The 15,181-nt window shown below is 42.0% G+C and overlaps 1 protein-coding gene across 1 annotated transcript in view; it reads right to left on the reverse strand.

Annotated features, from left to right (window-relative positions):
* The window catches only part of LOC109927169 (PR domain containing 10), a 149,787-nt gene that overhangs the window by 78,298 nt on the left and 56,308 nt on the right, over positions 1 to 15,181 (reverse strand). Inside the window, exons 6-7 of the mRNA XM_048615381.1 lie at positions 12,607 to 12,917; positions 8,053 to 8,235 (exon numbers count right to left, since the gene is read on the reverse strand). Of these exons, the coding sequence (XP_048471338.1) occupies positions 8,053 to 8,235; positions 12,607 to 12,917 (494 nt within the window). The remainder of the gene's footprint in view (positions 1 to 8,052; positions 8,236 to 12,606; positions 12,918 to 15,181) is intronic.

Below are 15,181 nucleotides of genomic sequence, written 5' to 3' on the forward strand. Positions count from 1 at the left end.
ACAAAACAAACGATAATTCACACCCAGAACAGGTATTATTTCCATTCAAATGCCATCTACAATCCCTGGTGCCATGGGAACTTCACTGGCAATAGGCTCAGAAGGTTGCTGGGGAAACAAGTGAAGGTTAATAACCCACGTCACTATCCTATCCTGGTCTCAACAAACCAACTATTCCAGGTGTTCAAACCAGCTGAGGCACATCCCTCTTAAATGACCTGGTGTTGTAATCAGTTTTTATAATGCTCCTATAAAATGTCTCTGAGTGTTTTATTATATTAAAATCACTATGGAAGCAGTGATTGGAAAGATTAGAAATTCTAACTGGGACAAAGAATATGAATAATTTCCAATCTTCAATGAACTCAGTTTGTTACCATATAACTCTTTATAGGAGGAAAGGTTTTGGGAAAAAGCCTGAACTCTCAGTGAACGTGTTCTTCAATGAACGAGTTCTGTTGATTCAGAATGAATTGTTGGATCTGCCCAACACTAACTGGGACAGAGAGTAAGAATAGTGTAGCCCACGTCCAACAATTCATTCTGAATCAACAGAAATCATTCACTGGCGGACACGCACGAGGTCCATCCCATTTTTAGACAACTCATGAGATAGAAAATAATAATTACTGGGCATTATATATGGCTAAATACTACAGTCCAGACTTATTCACATGCAACAGAAAGTAAGACAACATGTATCAGGAGAATACAGTGCAATTGGAGGAGGAAAGATAACTGCTAAAAAGCGTACAATAATCAGAATTTCACGGCATACAAAGTTCCTGGTTTGAAATTCTGGCAATATCTTTTCGAATGTCTCAGCAAGGTCTCGGGAAGTCACATTCTCTGGCGGATTTTTATATATTTGTTTCTAATGTTTTCCCACTCTTCCCTTGCGTTGAGATTATGGTGAATAGGAAGTTTCATATACCATATCTGAATCCCTGGATTATAAGGATGCTTTTTGTTTGAAGTTTGTGCAGGTACTTTCAAGGTGATGACAGCCATTTGCACACACTAGACTAAGCAGCATAGCAATAATAGCAAGACCTCCTTCAATAGTGAATTCATCCTAAACTCCGAATTGCAACTTTTCTCTATTTACCTCCAGCAGTTCATCCGCTGTAGTTGGGGCGCCACAGAATTTACAGGTTCGTGTATGGGGCTGAATATGTTAACATGGTTAAATCTGTTGGCCTAGTCATCATCAAATCTAGTAATTTATTGTTTTATACCATGTCTTTGTCTTCCATTACAAATCTAGTGAACAGAATAGCCTTCATTTCAATCTCAGTGTCTTCAGAAATCATATAAAACTGAAGACAGCAGGATAAAGGGGAGGCAAACATTGGTGCTGTTATGAAGAACTACAAGGTAAAAACCCACTCTTTGAAGTTTGAGTTATGACTATCACTTCTATTGACATCTTCACTGTTGCTAATATTATGCCTCTATATTCGAAATTCAGTGCTGCTCCACCAGAAATCTTCTCCCATTAAACCTTGGGAAGTCCAAAGCCATCATCTTGAACCCCACTTCAAATTCCTTTACTTTGCTATCAATTCCCATCATTCCTCTGGAAACTCTGGACAGGAATCAGCCTGTTTGCAATCCTTCTGCCATACTTAGCCCTCCAAACACATAAAAGACAATAAAAATAGGAACACGAGTAGGCCCCTCAAGCTTGATCTGCCATTCAATCAGATCCTGGTTAATTTAACACTCCTCATGGCTGCTTTCCTTTTCCCATAACTCTTGATTCCCTTCCTTATTATGAATCTATCTCAGGCCTCCAACTCTCTGCGCCATAGAGTTCCAAAGATTCACAATCCTCCAAGTAGAAATTCCGGCTCATCTCAGTGCGAAATTGGTGTCCCTTAATTCTGAGAGTGTCCCATGAGAGGAAACATCCTCTCACCATTTATCCTTTCAAGCCTCTTAAGAATGCTTCATGTTTCAATCAGATCGTCTCTCATTCTTCTAAATTCCAATGAATAGAATCTCAACCTGTTTAACCTTTGCTCATAAGGTATTCCCTCCATTCTGGGGATCATTCAACTGAACCATCTCTGAAACGCCTCCAAGAAAATAATATCTATCTTTAAATAAGGGCGTGAAAACTGCTTATAGTACTCCTGGTGTGGTCTCACAAGCTGTAGTAAGACTTCCCCACTCTTATACGCCAACCCATTGAAATAAGGGCCAACATGCCACTAGCCTTCCTGATTACCTGCTGCATCCGTGTGTTAGCTTTCTGTGTTTCTTACAAGTACCTCCAAATCGCTGTGTTGCAGCTTTCTGCAGTTTCCTCTCCCCACTTAAAAAAATGACCTGTTCTTCTGTTCTCCCTTCCAAATTGAACAACTTCACATTTTCCCCACATTAAATTTCATTTGCCAATATTTTGCCCTCAGCCTCCGACGTTCCAGGGAAAATAGCCCCAGCCTATTCAGCCTATCCCTATAGATCAAACTCTCCACCCTTGGCAACATCCTCGTAAATCTTTTCTGAACACTTTCAAGTTTCACAATATCCTTCCAGAGACCAGAATTGCACACAGCATTTCAAAAAATGACTTGACCAATGCCCTGCATAGGCATAACATGACCTCTCAACTCCTATACTCAATGCACGAACCAATAAAGGCAAGCATACCAAACACCTTCTTCATTATCCTATCTACCTGTGACTCCACTTTCAAGGAACTATGAACCTGCACTCCAAGGTCTCTTCGTTGAGCAACACTCCCTCGAACCTTACCATTAAGTGTATAAGTCCTACCCTGATTTGCCTGAAATGCAGCACCTCAGATTTATCTAAATTAAACTCCATCTGTCACTCCATGGCCATTGGCCGATCTGATCAAGATCCCATTGTACTCTCAGGTAACCTTCATCACCGTCCACTACACCACCAATTTTGGTGTCATTTGCAAGCTTATTCACCATATCCCCTATATTCGCATCCAAATCATTTGTATAAATTGACAAAAAGCAGTGGACCCAGCACCAATCCTTGTGGCACATTCCTGGTCACAGGCCTCCAGCCTGAAAAGCAATCCTATGTCCACCCTATGTCTCCTAGCTTCCAGCCAGTTCTGTATCCAAATGGCTAGTTCTCCTTGCATTGCATGTAATCTAACATTGCTAATCAGTCTACCATGTGGAACCTTGTTGAACGCTTTACTGAAGTCCATACAGATCACGTCCTTCATCACCTCTGCCTTCATCAATCGTCTTCATGACTTCTTCAAATAACTCAATCAAGTAATTTATATAAGTGACTTGGATGAAACAATGGTTGCCAAGTTTGCTAATGACACAAAAGGAATTCCGTTGTGAACAGTTCATTACCTATATATACCTTTTTGTAATATCTTTAAATAAAGAGCAAAAATGTGGCGATAATGTGGGAACATTTAAAACTGTCCGTATTGACAGGAAGAATAAAAAACATGTTATCTAAATGGTGCGACACTGCAGAGGGATCTGGGGTCCGAACCATGAATCACACAAGGTTTGTATGCAGGTAGAGAAAGTAATGGGGAAAATTAATAGCAAGTTAACAATTATTGTTAGGAGAACTGAATACAAAGAGTAGGGAGGTTATGCTTCAGTTATACAGAGCACTGGTAAGACCACATCAGGAATGCTGTATATAGTTTTGGTCACCTTATTCAAGAATATAAATGCATTGGAGGCAGTTCAGAGAAGGTTTACTAGACTAATACTATGAATTGGTGAGTTGTCTTGTGACAAAAGGCTGGCAGGCCAGGCTTGTATCCTCTAGAGTTCAGAAGAGTAAGAGGTGACACTATTGAGAGGTCTCGACAGCTTGATGTGGAGAGGATGTTTCCTCTTATACGACAATCTAGAAATAGAGTCACTGTTTCAAAGTCAGGATCACCCACTTCAAACAGAGACAAGGGAATATTTTCTTTCAGTAGGAACTCTACTTCTATCACCTTTTCAGGAAGGGAGTCATTGAATTTTTTTTACGGCAAAGGTAGATAACTTTTCATGTCCTTACTTAAGAAGAATCTATCAGGATGGTGGGAAGGGGTTACAATGATCTTATTGAGTGGCAGAGTAGGCTTGAAGAGCGGATCTCTCAACTGTTTTTCCTATGGTTCCTTGTATGGTCACGGGTATGTACGTTTGTATCCATGCTTTCAAATCCCTGCATGCCCTTGACCCTCTCCATTTTAAACATCCACCAGCCGCACAACACTAATGAAATCTGTGCTCATTCAATTCTGACATGTTGATTTTTAACTGTTTTACCACTAAATGGTCTGCCTTCAGTGGCTTCGATTGTAAGGACTGGAACTTCCGCTTTTGCCCTCTCCACTTCTTTACATCTCTTTCCTCTTTCAAGGCACTCCTTTTGATCAAGCTTTTGGTCATCTTCCCAATATCTCATGTAGCTCAGTATCAAATTTTGTTTTGATAGGTTCTCATGAAACGTTTTATTATGTTAATGGCACGCATGAATAAAAGTTGGGAAAATAGGAACAAAATTGGTACTTTCCACTTGGAGTACAGAAATAAAAGGTTATAAACAACATCATTTTATAGAAATCTAACTATAAAAGATTGACATTGTCTTTGGCAATGCTGAAGTCAGTTCAATACTTGAGTGATGTGGCAACCAAAATAATCCAAAAATATTGATGATTTAAATATTGTATCTACAAAACGAAAACATGGATATACGTAGAGTAGAAATGGCACCATATGGCATTAGGTGGTGGTCATGGATAAACATCAATTAGGAATTACTTGCTCAAGACTCAGGCATTAGAAGCGCAAATCAACACAATAACATATCAGGAAATGCTCCCATAACACTAAATGGCCTTGTAATCTGCCCCACAACACACAGGGTGGACCAATAACCTTCAATTCTGTTGTATCCACCATGGCTATACCCCACATGCTTATCTAGTGCTGAGGTCAAGGTAAAACCCACCTGGAAATCCAACTGCGAAGCATATGGAAAGAGAAAATACTAAAATCAAGTTAAACACCACAACCAAGCCTGCCATTCAGTTGCTTAACTTCAAGCAGCTTCAAACAAACAAGCAAATGGAGATGCAGTATTCAGAAGAAACAATATCAGGCTAGTGAAAGTATTAGTTAACATTGAGACAAGCTGACAGAAAGCTAAGGACAGAAGGCTGTAATCCGTGCAGACACTGGCGCAGAAAATTTCAGTTTACTCTCAGTAACCTCTGAGGGAACATGCCCATCCTTAGCATTAATTCGTCAGGTTTTCAGTGTCCAGCATTTGTTTACTGTCAAGGTCAAATCCTTGAATGAGTTTAACATATGAGCACTGCCAACTCTCATTCCAGGGCACAAGTTGGGTTGGTATTTATCAATAGGAAGCACTTCTATGACTGATAATCCTTCCACCATCACAAGTAATTTCAACAATAAAATCATTCTTGTGAGCCTACAGAATTGTCAACAAACACTCAATTGAAGCTGATTGCTAAATACTACTTTTGAATGCATTTTCCAAATAGTTTCCTTCTGAGAAACTTTGCTCAAGGGTGTTTTAAGAATTAAAAGTGACTAGATACCTTTCAAACTTGAAAGCTTATTAGACATGAGGTCACTTGTCGTTTTACAAATTTCATAACCATGAATGCCATCCAATGTCAAATAACTCCCATCAGGCAAAGAGATGCCTAAACTCAGCAGGAGAGTTTACGCTTTGAGAAGCTTACCATAAGAGGTGAAGATTTGCAGCATTGTTTCACCTACTGTCTGGGGATGCTGGACAGAACAGATTACTCTGCTTTTAGAGCTCCTGCCTGATTATGGAATGGAATTAAAGTTTAGACAATCCATTTCACTGTATTACCAATCAGGTAGTAAAGAACATCTACTCCATGACCTTTGATCACCACTTGTCTCGCTTTTAGTTCAAACAGAAAAAGCAGCAATATTAAATTTGAAGGATCTCAACTCTACTGACTGCATATGATTCATATTTCAAACATTCTTGTCAATCAAAACAGCAATCTGAACTAACAAACAGATTCACTATAGATCCCGGCCAAGTAGTTGTTAATCTTCATGCAAATGTAACCTTGGATGACAAGAGACATTGAAATGTAAGTCAAAAATTAAAATAAGCGTATGTAAGGTTCAGGAAACTGAAATCAGACTTGGCCCTTGAAGAGTATAACAGAATAGAAAAGAACTTAAACGAGAATTAAGGAGGGCAAGAAAGGGCCATGAAATATCCTTGGCAAGTAGGATTAAGGGCAATCCCAAGGCTTTTTTTATTAGGAGCAGGAGAGTAACTAGGGAAAGGGTAAGTTCACTCAAAGACAAAGAGGGAATTTACACATGGAGCCAGATGAAGTGGGTGAGGTCCTTAATGAGTACTTCGCATTGGTATTCACCAAGCAGAAAGACATGAATGATGGTAAGATTAGGGAGGGGTATGCTGTTATTTTGGGCACGTCGATGTTAAGGAGGTGGTGGTGTTGGGTGTCATTAAGGCAGGTAAGAACCCAGGGCTTAATGGGATTTATCCCACAATACTGAAGGAGGCAAGGGAGGAGATTGCTGGGGCTTTGACAGAGATCTTTGTATCCTCTATAGCCACAGGCAAGGTACCAGAACACTGGTGAATAGCCAATGTCGTTCCTCTGTTTAAGAAGGGCAACAGGGATAATCCAGGAAATTATAGGTTGGTGAACCTTCCATCTGTAGTAGGGAAATTACTGGAGAAGATTCTTAAAGACAGGATTTACTCAAATTTGGAGAAGAATGGACTTATTAGGGATAGTCAGCATGGCTTTATGCAGGGGAGATCTTGTCTCACAAAACTGAATCAGTGTTTTGAGGAAGTAACAAAGATGACTGATAAGGGTAGGGGGTCAGTGAATGTTATCTACATGGAATTTACAAAAGCATTTGACAAAGTCCCTCATGGTAGACTGGTCCAGAAGATTAAGTCACATGGGATACATGGTGCATTGGCAAGATGGAAACAGTATTGGCTTGGTCATAGAAGACAGAGGGTAATTGGGGAGGAGTGTTTCTTCTGACAATGTAGGAAGTCTGATTAGTAAGTTTGCAGATGAAATGAAAATTATTGGAGTTGTGGATATTGAGGAAGATCATCAAAGGATACAGCAGGATATAGATCAGTTGGAAAGTTGGGTGGAGACACGGCAAATGGAGTTCAATCCGGACAAGTGTGAGGTGATGCATTTTGGGAAGTTAAATGCAAGAAGAAAGTATGCAGTAAATGGCAGGACCCTTAGGGCATTGACATAGGGAGGGATCTTAGGGTATAAGTCCATAACTCCCCAGAAGTGGCAATATAAGTGGACAAAATGGTGAAGAAGGCACATGGCATGCTAGCCTTCATTATTTGGGACACTGAGTATAAAAGTAAGCAAGTCATGTTGCAGGTGGATAAGGCTTTAGTTAGGTCACATTTGGAGTATTGTGCGCATCTCTGGTCACTACACGATAGGCAGGATATGGAAGCTCTGGAGAGCAAAAGACATTTACCAGGATTTTGCCTGGATTGACATGTATAAGGAGAGGTTGGACAAACTTGGATTGTTTCCACTGGAATATCAGAGGCTTGGGGGTGACCTGACAGAAGTATATAAAAAGACGAGAGGCATGGATGGGGTGGATAGTTGGAGTCTTTTTCCCAGGGTGGAAATGTCAAATACTAGAGATCATAGGTTTAAGGTAAGAGGGGAAAAATTTAAAAGAAATGTACGGGTAAGTTTTTTTTAAAACACAGAGGGTAGTAGGTCCCTGGAGTGGGCTGTCAGGGGAGAGGCAGAAGCAGATACAATAGCAATGTTTAAGAGGCATTTAGACAGACACCTGAACAGGCAGAGAATACAGGGATACGGACCACATGCAGGCAGATGGGATTAGTTTAGAATGGCGTTATGGTCGGCACAGACATGGTGGGCCAAAGGGCCCGTGTTCTGGTGCTGTATTGTTCTATGTTTTTAACATTCTTTTTAAAGGCAAGACTATGGTGAACGTTGGTGGTTACCCGTATCCTTTTATTCCGCCACACTTCCTCTCCGGGGCCTGTGGATGTTGTGTTATTAGCAACACTGGAATCATTTTCTGGCTGTTCGGAGATAATTGCAGAGTCGTCCTCTTGATCCATTCCATTGGCCACAGGCTCATCAGCATCTTCAAAGCGATGCTTCGTAGTAAACTGCAATGTCTGCTAGAAGAGAACAAAACAAGAAAGAAACTTGATCAGGGACATGACAGTCATTCCCCAACATTCTCACCTGCAGTGCTGAGTTGCAGAAAGGGTTGGTACTAAATAAATCAATGACTAAACTCAGTATTACTTAGGATGTACATAAACACTGTCAGAGGCGTACAATAGGTACACCATATTTTTAAAACAAGCAAGTAGATTGACTAGGCAGGATGTATGTCTTCAAAACTGTGCTGGCTGACATTTACGAGGTTATTTTCATGCAGATAATCCCGAAATTTGCTGCTGATATCCAAATCTATTATTCTGCCTGTTATAGACTGCATCAGTCAATATCTTGGGTTTGCTTTGAATTTCTTTGGTGACAACTACAATGAAATCACAATGAATCAAATTCAGATAATCAGGAACTTCAGTTGTGGCCAAATTGTCAACCATTACCACAGGAGAATAGGGCATCCAATAGATCATCATTGGTGGTCCTTCACAGACGAGGATGACTCTCTTCCACTCTCAGGGTTAGTCCGTAGGTTGCTGCACAGACAGATACAGCTACCACAGACTCTGTTACACTTGAGACAGGTAGTGGTCACAGGAAGGAGTGGGTGGGGCATTGGAGTGGCTGCGTGCTTCTTTCATGGTTTTCACCTGGCTTCCGCTTGCTCCCAATGGCAAGTCTCGAGGTGCTCAGCACCTTCTGGATGCTCTTCCTCCACTTTGGACGGTCATGGGCCGGTGATTCCTAGGTGTCTGTGGGGATGTCGCACTTCTCCAGTGAGGCCTTGAAGGTATCACTGAAGCACTTCCTCTGTCCATCTGGGGCTTGCCTGCCATTTTGAAGCTAGGAGTAGAGCACCTGCTTGGGGAGTCTTGTTTCAGTCATGCAGACGATGTGCCCAGCCCATCATAGCCGATGAAGGGTGGTCAGTGCCTCGATGATGGGAGTGTTGCCCGGTCAAGGACACTGGATGTTGGTGTGTCTTTCTTCCCAGCGGATTCACAGGATCTTGCTCAGGCAGTGTTGGTGATACTGCTCCAGCGCATTGAGGTGTCTGCTGCAGACAGTCTACACCTCAGAGCCATATGGGAGGGTGGGAACCACCACAGCTCTGTAAACCCTGATCTTGGTGTCGGATCGGATGTTACTGTCCTCAAATACACTTTTCCCCAGGTGGCTGAAGGCTGCTCTAGCACACTGAAGGTGATGCTGGATCTCTCATCAATAGCTGCTTTGGCCGACAGGACACTTCTGAGGTATTGGAAGTGATCAACATTCTCGAAGGCCTCCTCATGGACCTTGATGATCAGGAGTTTGCTCCACAGTGCCAGGCCAGGTAGGTGGGGTCCTTTGTTTTGCAGACGTTCAGGATGAGACACATGCTCTCATATGCCTCCCTAAAGGCACTGACATCTGGAGTGTGTCCTCTGAGATTGCACATACACAAGCATCATCTGCATACCGCAGCTCAATGACACTGGTTGGGGTGACTTTGGTTTTGGCTTGAGGCAGCAGAGATTGAGTAATTTCCCACAGATGCTATAAGTTAGCTCAACTTCAGTGGGGAGCTTGTCGGTGGTGAGGTGGATAGAGAACAGAGTGTTGGGGCGATGACACAGCCCTGCTTGACACTGGTCCAAACAGGGAAATGGGTCAGTGGTGGAAGTATTGGTCATTTCCATGACTTCCATGCCATTGTGGAGCAGGTGAAGGATGGTGACAAACTTCACGTTCCGTAATGCCTCCCGGTTGACAGCGCCAAATGCCTTTTCAAGGTCAAACAAGGCCACATACAGGAGTGGGTTCCTTTCTCTGCATTTCTCCTGCAGCTGTCGCGTGGTGAAAATCACATCTGTTGTGCCCCTCCGTGGCCCATAGTCACGCTGTGACTGTGGAAGGAGTTCCTCAGCCACAGGGAGGAGGGGAATGAGGAAGATCTTGGCAATGCCTTTTCCAGTGGTTGACAGCAGGAAGATTCCACTGTATTTATCACAGGCAGTTCCCCGTTTTGAAAATACTCACGACTATGGCATCTTGGAACTTTCCCAGGATGCTCTCCTCCTTTCTGATAAGGCAGACAAGGGTGTGTAATTGCAGTAGAAACTCTTTGCCTCCCACTTCAATGCCTCCCTGGGGATACTACCCGCTCCAGCAGTCTTGTTGGTCATAAACTGGTGGACGGCCTTCTAAACTTCATCCAAGGCTGGGGTGTTGTTGAGCTCGTGGCACATAGTATGCTGTGGGATGCGTTTAAGGACAATTGGAACAACAACTGAGCCCTGGTTGAGGAGGTCTCAGAAATGCTCCAAGCATTTTTTTGATGGCTTCTTTATCTTTGGTAAGAGTCACTCCGTCCTTGGCCAACAATGGGGTGGGGTCCTGGGCGTTTGGTCCGTATGTGGTCTTGACAGCACAGAAGAAACCCTGCATATAATGGTTGTCAGCCATTCGTTGAGCCTCCAGTGCTTTCTCCACCCATCACCTGTTCTTATATCGGGGTTTGTTTTTGGGCCTCTGCCCACAGTCATCTAGCTATTTTCTTCCAAGTGCGGTTGTTGTTTTACGCTCAGAAATGCAATGCGCTTCCAGCTTGAGTGTTCCTGGATCTCACAATTATTCTCATCAAACCAATCTTAGTGTTTCCTGGTTGAGTGGTCCACTGAATTTTTACAGGCATTGATGATGGTGGTCTTAAGACCGGAGCAGGGACTGTTGGGATCCTGCAATTCAGTGTCACTGAGGGTCTCTAGGTTTGTGGAGAGGAGCTGGTTATATGAGGCTATTTTTTCTGGGTCTTTGAGTGCCTCAACTTTGAGCTTCTTGCAACACTGCTTCTGTTGACTCTGCTGAGGCTAACTCCCAACCGTTAACAATGACTTTTACTGTACAGGCTCAGGCCACTGTAAGACTTAAACAAATTGGAAAATATACGTATCTACTGTGTCACTGTGTTCTTATTTTGTTTGACGTACAGCACGTCTGTAGACAAGCTGGGAGATATTGTGGCTTCCTCAGCTGTCTTGAAGTTTCATTAACATTAATTTGTAAGTGGGTCCCTTGTGATTCAACTTTTCGTGATTTTAGTGTAGTTGTCTTTTCCAATTTACTGGGAATGTTGCTTGTTACATCAGTCTTATCATGACGACTATCAACACTTTCAGAGTCAAATGCAAACAGCACTCCTGTATGTTTTGCTTTTTGTGTCCTTTCACTCAGTCCTTGCAATGGCAAAATAGTCTGGTTAGGTTGCAATACCTATAAGGAAACGAATATTTCAAAAAGATCTGCAAGATTAACCAAAGACAAAAAGAAAACTGAAAAGGAACAGCGATTCAAGAGATGTTATTGCTGCTCAAGGAAGCCATATTAAGTGAATAGACAGAACACATTCCATGACATGAATGGGCCAAATGGTTGAGATTTGCTACAATCAGTTCCAAGCAAATTTTCCACATACTTGGTGAAGCATTCTTTTAACTTTATAAAGACAACACAGGATTTGGGATATCGATCATAATGCTGTGTTTGTTTGATATCGCTGGCCTATTCACTAATGTGCCTGTCAAAAAAACCATTGACACTTTCACCATGTCACGCCAACGTGGCAATCTAAACACATTACCACTGCTTGAATCTGAACTATGAAATGAACCTTGCAATTTGTGCAGTTCATGTTTCAACTGCACCATGTCGGCTCAAATTGATGCCAATAGGATTCCCAAAAAGTTGCACTCTGACTAAGATCTTTGTCAGCTTTCACAAGAAACACATCTTCAATGGAATGACCCTGATCCTCCTACCTCTTGCATGTATCTACTGATACATTTGTTCAATTTAGATCCTCAACTGCATGCAAAACTCCTTTTCACATGTTAACAGCTCTATCCTGTTCTTCTACTCTCCATTTTAAACGTAGAAATCAAACAAGCGCCCTTTCCTCGACATGAGAAATCCACTAATAGGCTCACTGCTACCGACTACCACAAGCTCAACTTCACTAGTCAGTATGCACAATGGGATTGCTGCAGTTGCATATGCTATAAGATTGGCCTTATTTGTGAACATTGTAAATATGGCCCCATAAACTATTTGTTCACCATGGAAACTTGATGTTGAAATATGGCACATCATAGCCATCCAATGGGATAATAACTCCCCTGAGCAGATCATTGCTCACTTTACCAAACAAATTCAGAAATGGGACTAAGGCCATCACTTTTGGTCCAGGGAAGTGCCAAGATCATCTAGGACATCTCAAAAACTGGATATAAAACCACAGCTGTTATAAAGTTCAGAATAGCTACTGCTATGTTTATGCAGATTTATTATTTCAGAAGGTTTAATGGGAGGTTCTGATTGAATGCCAGTTTTACCTGACTCTGTTCTGTAGTTGATTCCTGACGGTTGAACTTTGGCGGACGTCCTGGTCGCCTCCCCGGACCAAACCGCCGCCTGCCTCGTCCACGACCTCTACACTTTGACCTGTTAGAGATCAGGTACAACAAATCATTTAATAGAGTGAAGCATAACTTTGAGAAAGCAGTGTCTTTGACTGAAGCAGCACGTTCCCAGGACACGTAAACCCTGAAAAGTTGCAAATTCACAGCTCCAGGGAGAAAAGCTCTCAATCTTTCAGCTGTCCTGTCATGCTGCAGCCATTCGGTGCTATTGAAGTCCAGTGAATCTATGGTACAGTTATCCCATTGTTGTTGCATTCATTTAGAATAACATCGAGGTCAGATACATTAGAGACATTTAAGGTGACTCTTGGATAGGCACATGGATGATAGTAAAATGAAGGGTATGCAGGTTAGTTTGATCTTAGAGTAGGATAATAGGTTGGCACAACGTTATAGAATAGAATCCCTACAGTGTGGAAACAGGCCCTTCAGCCCAACAAGTCCACACCGACCCTTGGAGCATCCCACCCAGACCCATCCCCCTATAACCCACCTAATCTACACATCTCTGAACACTAAGGGCAATTTAGCATGGCCAATCCACCTAATCTGCACATCTTTGGATTGTGGGAGCACCCAGAGGAAACCCACATAGACACGGGGAGAATGTGTAAACTCCACACAGACTGTCGGCTGAGGGTGGAATCAAACCTGGGTCCCTGGCACTGTGATGCTGCTAACCACTGAGCCACCGTGCCGCCCGTGGGCACATCGTGGGCCGAAGGGCCTGTACAGTGCTGTACTGTTCTATGTTCTATGTCCTGGACTTTGACTAGCAGCCAAACACCACAAAGTTAAATCTCACTATATGGAAACAAAGATGGAGGTACAGCAAGTAATTAGGAAAGCAAACACGGAAAGCCAAATACACAAGCAAGGATGTTATGGTTCAGTTATATAAGGCAATGCTGTGACCACATTTGAAGTGAGGTGTACAGTTTTGGTCTTCCTGTTTGTGAAAGGATATAAATTCAATGCAGGCAGTTCAAAGAAAGTTTACCAAACTAATACTCGGAATGGGCAGATAGTCTTATGAGGAAAGGTCGGACTGGCAAGGTTTATATTTGCTAGAGTTTATAAGAGTAAGATGTGGCTTGATTGAAACATATGATTCTGAAGGAACCTGTCAAGGTGGATATGGAAAGGATGTTTCTTCTGGAGGGACAATTTAGAACAATGGGTCACTGTTTAAAAATGAGGGGTCAACCATATAAAGACAGACGTAAGGAAATTTTTTTTTTCCTCTCAGGAGGTTGAGTCTTTGAAACACTCTTCCTGAAAAGTTGGGGGAAACAGTCTGTAAATCATTTTAAAGCAGATGCAGGTTTGCTCCTCAAGAATCTAAGGAGTGAAAGATTATCAGGGGTAAGCGGGAATGTGGCATTGAGGTGAAAAATCAGATGAGCCATGATCTAACTGGAAAGCAGAGCAGGCTTGAAGGGCCAAGTATATACATGTATGTAACTGAGCATGGATTGGACTCCACATGAGGGAGAAAGGAAAGGAATCCTAAACTGGAACTCTGTGAATCAAAGAAATTGAAATCAAAATGAAAAGGGAAAAGGAAGCTTATGTTAAATATCAGATTTATAATTCAACAGGGGATCAAGAAGAATAAAGCAAGTGTAGAACTGAAAAACAAAATTAAAAGGCACAAAGGGACTGTGTGAGAAAAGATCAGCACAAATCTTTAGAAAGATCTGAACAGAAAATGATGCAAAGGAAAGGTGAGGCTGATTAGGTACAAGGAAGATTTTGTTGTAGAGGCAGAGGGCACGGCTGATGGATCAACTGAGGAAACGCATCCATCACCAAGTAATAATATCCCAACCAAAACAGAAATGCTGCATGTCCATCATTTTACACAGATGGAGTAATGCAGACACATGACACAAACCAACCCTGGTCTTCAAAAAAAGACATTTTCAATACAGAAGTAAAAGGAGGAGGGAGGAGAGAAATTGAAGAATAAATAGAAAATTAAAGGGACTAGCATGTGCTTTTCACGATCACCAGATGTCTCAAACCACTTTGCAACCAAATAAGTGTTTCTTTTTAAGCACAGCCATTATTGTAATGTTGGAACATAACAGCTAATTTCCACTCAGCAAGCTCCCACTGTTAGCCTTCACTGGGGTAGACCACTGGAAATCAAACCCAGCTACTCTTACAGTCCTCACAAAAGTTAAATGATTTTTAAAAAGTACAAAAAGATTCCCTAATTTACCTGCCTTTCAAACATGGGCTAACAGGAAGCACAGATCAGGTTTCTGTACTTAAGACTTACAACTTATTTCCAGTAATTAGGCTTAAGCCACAGGTAAATGTTCTTCATGGACCTTCGACAGATTATCTTACAATTAAAATTCAAATCGCCATATAAACTCTCCCTCACACGCACATATGCGCAGAGATAGACACAGATAGGGAAAAAAAAATGACTGGTATGGACAGAGAGAAAGACTGGAAAGGCTGTTCGTTGGTTACT

Source organism: Rhincodon typus, chromosome 32 (genome assembly GCF_021869965.1).
Source record: "Rhincodon typus isolate 14 chromosome 32, sRhiTyp1.1, whole genome shotgun sequence".
NCBI classification, from domain to species: Eukaryota; Metazoa; Chordata; class Chondrichthyes; order Orectolobiformes; family Rhincodontidae; genus Rhincodon; species Rhincodon typus.